At 30.7% G+C, this 7321-nt stretch overlaps 1 protein-coding gene across 1 annotated transcript; it reads right to left on the bottom strand.

The window, feature by feature from the left end:
• Positions 1-701: 701 nt before the first annotated feature.
• On the bottom strand, positions 702-2482 carry LOC139516073 (uncharacterized). The gene is made up of 2 exons (XM_071305892.1): positions 1655-2482; positions 702-1243 (listed from the first exon to the last, which is right to left on the bottom strand). Exons 1-2 carry the CDS (start codon positions 2212-2214, stop codon positions 766-768), a joined length of 1038 nt encoding a protein of 345 aa, XP_071161993.1. The 5' UTR covers positions 2215-2482; the 3' UTR covers positions 702-765.
• Between the last annotated feature and the right edge of the window lie 4839 nt (positions 2483-7321).

Raw genomic sequence — 7321 nt, forward strand, 5'->3', positions numbered from 1 at the left:
TGAGGAAGATGGAACCTTCATTTATCATCTCACTTTAACAATGTTTTATGGTGTCCAACTTGGATTGGGTAACAAATTATATAGTTGATACTCAATGTTGACCTCTAGTTGCCTTCACGCTATTTTTGATGGTTGCTGTCTTATTTATGCATATCCAACATCTTCTTATAGCTTAATAAATGCGTTTCAAAATTTCTCTTGAAAAATATAAAGTATCACAAAATATAAGTTTTGAAATGTATCAGCCCAAATATTAAAGATGGGTCATTATATCATGCTGTATTTGCAAGAGAGTTTGCAACTTACACTGCTGGTGGACGTTTCGTCCCCGAGGGTATCACCAGCCCAGTAGTCAGCACTTCGGTGTTGACATGAATATCAATTATGTGGTCATTTTTATAAATTTCCTGTATACAAAACTTTGTTTATCGTAAAACTAAGGATTTTTTTATCCCAGGAATAGATTACCTTAGCCGTATTTGGCACAACTTTTTGGAATTTTGGATCCTCAATGCTCTTCAACTTTGTACCTGTTTGGCTTTATAACTATTTTGATATGAGCGTCACTGATGAGTCTTATGTAGACGAAACGCGCGTCTGGCGTACTAAATAATAATCCTGGTACCTTTGAATACTATTTATATCAAAAAGTATTTCCAATTTTATTAAATTTTATATTTCAACAAAGAAAAAAACCCAGATAATATAAAAATTAAACAATTTAAAACGTAATAGCATAGATATGTTATATTAGAGTTCAACAATTCAAACGGCACTTTGTGTATTTGTCGAATGAACCTTAGAATTGATATGTGAACTAGTCGTACCACCGGACCCTGCTTTATCGCTTGATCCTTTCTCTTCTGATTTCTCTCTTTTCCTTCGTATTATAATTATAAATACAATTCCATTTAGAAGACCACCAATGTTTGAAAATGTTGTGGTAAGATTTACCATAATTGCTGGTACGCTTCCTATCAGCTGCAATAAACCATAAACAGCAAGAGCCCACCATTGGACAAAAAATGCAGTTACAAATAAAGACATAGTTTTTGCAGCTTGATGTGATGCTCGTATAGCTCTTGAAGATTTTCCAAGCGAGCTCTTGATTTCACGTGTTTCTGTATATATTCGGAACCAACTGACTACATACATGACTGTATTACTCACTAATATGAGTAGTAAAGGTACTGTCGTGAAGAAAATATATGTCATTTGCCCTTTAACTGCGTCGATGTAACAACTAGAACAAAAATAAACCTTGTTAATGATATTTAATTAAAAAATCAAACAAAACAGCTTAATGAACCAATGTCACTTTAATGTTAAAGATTTGATCGATTTTGCTTTAATGGAACATAGCAACCTCATTGCAATTATTTTCTTATTTTTATATCCTAAACATGGCCGGTCATACTAGATTCACCAGATATAAAGCCATACCTGAATATAAGTAAACCCGATTCAATAAACTGAATGTTTAAGTTACTTTTAAATAGTCTATTTCAATAAGGGTTCGCGATCTTTGATAATAAAAAAATGCAATTCGAAAATGATTCATAAAGGAATATTTACAATTTAATTTAACGAATGTTAAATTTTGTGGTTATTATTTGAAATACTAGTTTAAGTTGTTGAAAAAAAAACCACTTACAATGCTCCACTCGGACCAAATTTTCCTAGCGTAGCTGCAATCGTAGCTCCTACTGCAGGAACACCGAAAACATATACCAAAAGTCGATAATCCCATCGACCGAAGTCTATCTGTTTTCGAAAATATATTAATACAAACACATTTATTGCAACAATATTGACCATTAAGTTTTGAGCTGTTACGAATTCTGCTAATATGAATCCGTAGAATGCACATAGAGATTTCGGCATTGGGAAAGATTTTGTAACAACAATGTGTGTGTGATCACAAAAATGTGAAATGTTAAACAAAGCATCACACAGCGCCATGTACACAACAAATCTTTCACTTTTAGTCCATTGGAAGAACGTAGAACATTTTTGGTGATAAAAAGAATACCCAATTACTGCTACTGCACATATGAAACTGATACATATACATGCTATAGCTGGGATATGAACTATGTAAAAAGTTTCGTCACTAATTCCATAAACAGGTAAATCGTAACCGTCAACAAGGCGAACCTCTTGTCTGTATAGTGTTGTAACATTACCATTGTAAGTTGTACTGACATAAGACATATTTGATACATATGTTTTTCTAAAATTTCACAGTAAGTTATCCTATATATACTGCAAACACGCACACACAATCATGGAAATTTTACAACGTAGTTGATGAAAACCACCCTGACCGATTTTACAATGACATTGACATTTATATATATATATAGTACGTAATTAAATACTGGACATAAACTATTCTAATATACTTAGTACATGCAATACTTCCTAACAAATATAATTTCATAAGTATATAGGCTTAGGTTTGTTTCCCTCGTAGTCATATACAATTGTAAATAACTGCTTGATTTAAGTACATACTCGTATGCAGTTTTGCTATGACAGTACAATTTCCCGAATACCGTATATGGTAACGACAACATGTGGTTTTTTTTTATTGTTGAGGTACCGTGAAAGGTATAACCATACTTATTTCTGGAGACTAGGTTGCGTTTTTATGTACCTTACTCAAGTCAATATAGTAAATCACTATGAATGGATGAAAAAAAAATTGGAATTTCTTTTTGATTTACATTTATTCATGTATGTCAACAGGTTGTTGAGCGCTGATGGTCTTCTAATAACATAATATACTCCTGAATATTATAGAATATTTTTTCAGTGTGTGTTGACTCATTGTGTTTGTTTAAAAACTGTTAAAATGCTACAATTATGCCTATCGCCCAGAAATAATACCGTTCCTTATGTCATCAGTGCTAGACTTAAATATCAAGTTTTGGACAAAAGTAATTGCATTACAGTTATAAGTCCAACAAATTAATCATCTAACTGGAAAGGGATACCAAAATGTTAAAAAAATCAACAACGGCTTTGAAGGGGAAAAGTTAATAAACATAACCTTGAATACCATGAATATCAAAAACGTTTAAAAATTAAAAAAAGATTCTCTTTTAGGAATTTACAAAACCAGTTCTGAAAAATTATTGACGAATTTGCTTGTTCAAATTATGTACATTATTAATATGTTTTTTTCCGTCAACGTAAAGTAACGTTTATTTCCTTAAAAAATATTTTTGGCAGAAAATGTAACTTGTAGATCAACAAGAAATTCTTCAGGATAGTGAATTTTCTACAAATGAATGACAATCGTATCCTTCCTTTCTGTCATAGCCAAGGTCATCACGTTGTTAATATTCTTTCTTTTTAAACACCGATCTCTTACATTTTTAAATAATAAAAAAGTTCAGATTGCATGAATACACGTTTGTTCGATTGAAAATCAAATACAGATAATATAAAACAAACAAAAACGAGTATCGCCAGCTAACTTGGTTTTGTCGAAATTCTTCTTATAGACTGAAGATAATTATATTCAAAAATGTATAACAAACAACTACCACACTCCTATTATTCAAAAAGGTGAAGTAGATAAAAACGAACAAAATTAAACTTTATGATACGTGTGAACGAGTGAAAAACAATAATTTTCCAAGGTATGATGTTGATTGCTGACACGTATCCATCGTTAACGTTTTGGTGGTTAACAATGTATGTGTGCTTGGTCTCGTCTAATTTTGATAGCGTTTTTAACCTTGATGTTTAATTTCATCAAACACTGTCAGAATTTGCTACTTTGTTTACCCTTTCTGATTTTATTGCACTTACTAACAAGAAAAGTAACTATATGTAATGAATTAAGAAATTGTTTACATGTCAAGATTCAATTTGAACATCATTCAGAAAAAAATGAAAGATAACAAAATGATTTTGAATTTTCTTTGTCACCTTGAAATAAGTTTATCTAAATGATTACCCTTCCGGAGCACCTGATTTCACATCTGGTTTTAGTGGAGTTCGTGTCGTTTCTTATTTATTATTTATAACTGTTGATGTAAAGGTCCTTTGGTTTTTTGAGTCTTTGTTTACTCCTTGGTTTTGATTGTTATTGTCTTGATAAAAAGTATGGAGGCCTGTAACTGTGTATTACATATATAGAGATGAACCTAAATATGTCTATACAAATTTAATTCCATTCAGAAAAAAACCAAAGATCTATAATTTTTGGAACAACTTTGAAGTAGAAAGGGGGAGTACAAAATAAATTAAAAAAAACTTTATAGTTCGTAAATAGGAAACTCCTGCTCAAGTTTTCATCAGGTCATTTAAGATATAGCGATTATTTGCTCAAATATTTTAAAGAAGAAAAAACAACTAAAATGTGTCACAATAGAAGCAGAAAATAGAAAATAGAAAAACAACTTGACATTTTCATTTGTTTTAAAGGTTAAGGTTCCGGTTGTCATTCATCTTTTGAGCTTCACAACAAACAGAATATCCGTTCAGAACCTTATACTTTTACGGATTCAAAAAAATTATATAATCAAAGTAGGAATTCCCTCCTGTTTTCTAATCTCTTGTTTGTTCACCTTCAACTGATCCTGCTGCCAATTTAAGATATCATCCTCGTTTATTCCGTACGGTAGTTTACCACCTTCTTAATAAATCATGGTAAATAGAAAAAAAAACAGGATTTCTAAGGTTCTCTCATCTATATTTTTTTTATATTCAGTTCCAATATTATTAACTTATTACAAAAACACGCGTAACAAGAACGTAAAACTAGGGTTAACGGTTGTAAAATGAAATAAATTAAAAGTTTATGACTTTCTCTTTTAGTAAAAAATTCCTTAACTATTGGGAAATAATGAAAGCTTTACTGTTTATCCTTTTTATGAAAGCTGTATATTCATTCATATTGTAATATTTAAAGTTGAAGGTTCTTTGTGGAGATAATATTCTTCTAATTTAACCTTATCAAAAACTAAGTCTTTATTAATATCTATATTTATCATAAATATGTCAACAAGGGGTTAGACAGTCAATATTAATGTCCAACTTGATGGAATGTATCCATATTTAAAGGACAAGATAGCGTTCAAGAAAAATTCTTAAATAACTCAAAGATGAAAGTTTGAATCAGAAGTGTATGATTTTAAGATATCTACTAAACGTTGTCATTAGAGGTAACCTACCTGCAGATGTACATACATTTGTTTTACATTTATGAATGAAATTGTTTATAGGGCTTATTACAATGATGTTTCCCCTTTTTCTTTATCTCTATATGATTTACAGCAATAGTTTGATATATTAAGAAAAGTTTTGATAAACTGTGAATGTGGAAACTATCTCTATGTTTGGTCAGAAAAGCGATAAAAATCATTTAAAAACAGCTCTCCATTCGAAAAATAAAAGTATTTTTTTCAACAATAATAGAATGAGATCTTATTTTTTGCACCTCTAAATATCATCCTTTAAACGTATTGAATGGTTATACAAAATTATAACAAACATTTCAAGCTCCAAAAAAGAGAAAGTTCAAAAATCTGACAAAATCAAATATTAGACTTTATCTACAAGAGGAACATACAAGAACATTTGCCAGAAAATGTCTCTGTTTTATCTCACTGAAACAATCTACTACCAAAAGATTTTCAGTTGAACTTATGATTGACAATATATTGGCAGTGGACGTGTAAACACTAATAATTTTCATTTCAAAAGGAGATCAGTTGTCACCTCTGTGCTACATGAATGAATGAATGAATATTTTATATGTACAAAATACTGTCTTTTTTAAATAGAATTTAACATAACATCAAATCACAATAGCGGGATGTAAAATTACGAACAACGCCAACAGGATATTGCCAAAAAAAGACTAAACAGAAAAGAAAAATATAAAGACAACCTAAGTATCGGTATAATAACCGGAATTAATACTGATGTATTATAAGGCTTAAATGCTGGGGAAAATGTAGGGGTCTGTCGAGATTTTCTAATATCAAAACCATGACAAATACTTTCTATGTTTAAAAGGTTTATCTAGCTATAAGACAAAGTTGAAATCGACATTTTCATCATAAGGAAATATTTATACCAAGTCAGGAATGTGTCAGTTGTTTTCCATTCGTTTGAATTGTTCGAGCTTTTGATTTTTTGCCATTTGAAAAAAGTAGAATAAAAAAAATACTGAGCTCCGTGCAAAATTGAAAAAGGAAAGTCTCTAATCAAATTGAAAAAGGAAGTTTTATTTTGAATTAACAGGAGGTTGAGTTTTTTTTTTTTAATTTTTGTTATATAAGTTTTTTCTAACTATACACTATGCTCCAATTATAATGCAATCGGAAACAATTTCGATGTCCACTTGACATATAATATATGGAAGGGTTTTTCATATAATTTTGTCGATACAACGGAACAACTTGTACAAACAATTGTCATACAAGAGGGAGATTTAGCTAGCGATAAAACCAGGTTTAACCAATCATCTTCATTGGGAAATACCTGTTCCAAGTCAGGATTATGACAGTTGTTTTCCATTAGTTCCGTTGATTGATAAAGTCTAATTCTTGATTATGTCTGTCTTTGTAGACTTCCAAAAGATAACGCAAAAGATACTAAAGGGACATTCGAACTCATAAATAGAAAATAAATTGAAAACGCCATGGCAAAGTTTACAGTTTTCATAACACAACATATTAAATTTGCCTTGCTACTTTTTATACTTTTTACGCTAATAAAGGCAACAGTAGTAAACCGCTGTTCAAAACTCATAAATCCATGAACAAAAAACAAAAAACGGGGTAATAAACTAAAACTGAGGGAAACGCATAAAATATAAGAGTAGAACAACCCTTGTTATCAGGGTTTTTACTTCTTCAAAGCACCCTTTTACGGTTCACTTCTTACTTGCTGGCGTAACCTCGAAATATATACCTTAGCCGTATTTGGCATAACTTTTAGGAATATTTGGCCCTCAATGCTCTTCGACTTCGTACCTTATTTGGCATATTAAACATTTTTTAATTCGAGCGTCACTGATGAGTCTTTTGTAGACGAAACGCGCGTCTGGCGTAGATATAAAATTTTGGTCCTGGTATCTATGATGAGTTTATTTGTTTAATCAGTAAGGTGAGTTATTGCGCCTTATTACAGAATAAGACATAAATGTTATAGATTGTTATACGATTTTATCAACAAATAAAAACCATAATACAATCTTTTTATATCTTTTGAAGGGAAACTAGTTTATGTTCGTGACCAACTCGCGGAAGTGTGAACTGTTTACCAATGTCATCGGTTATTGTGGTTTATAGCTTTA

The sequence above is a fragment of the Mytilus edulis genome, chromosome 3 (assembly GCF_963676685.1).
Source record: "Mytilus edulis chromosome 3, xbMytEdul2.2, whole genome shotgun sequence".
In the NCBI taxonomy this organism is placed as follows: domain Eukaryota; kingdom Metazoa; phylum Mollusca; class Bivalvia; order Mytilida; family Mytilidae; genus Mytilus; species Mytilus edulis.

Excerpts from the sequence above, each read along its gene's own strand:
- LOC139516073 (XM_071305892.1), bottom strand. The coding sequence starts at position 2,214 with ATGTCTTATGTCAGTACAACTTACAATGGTAATGTTACAACACTATAC. Across the intron at positions 1,244-1,654 it reads TTTGGTCCGAGTGGAGCATT|TTGTTACATCGACGCAGTTA; the intron begins GTAAGTGGTTTT and ends TTTTTGTTCTAG.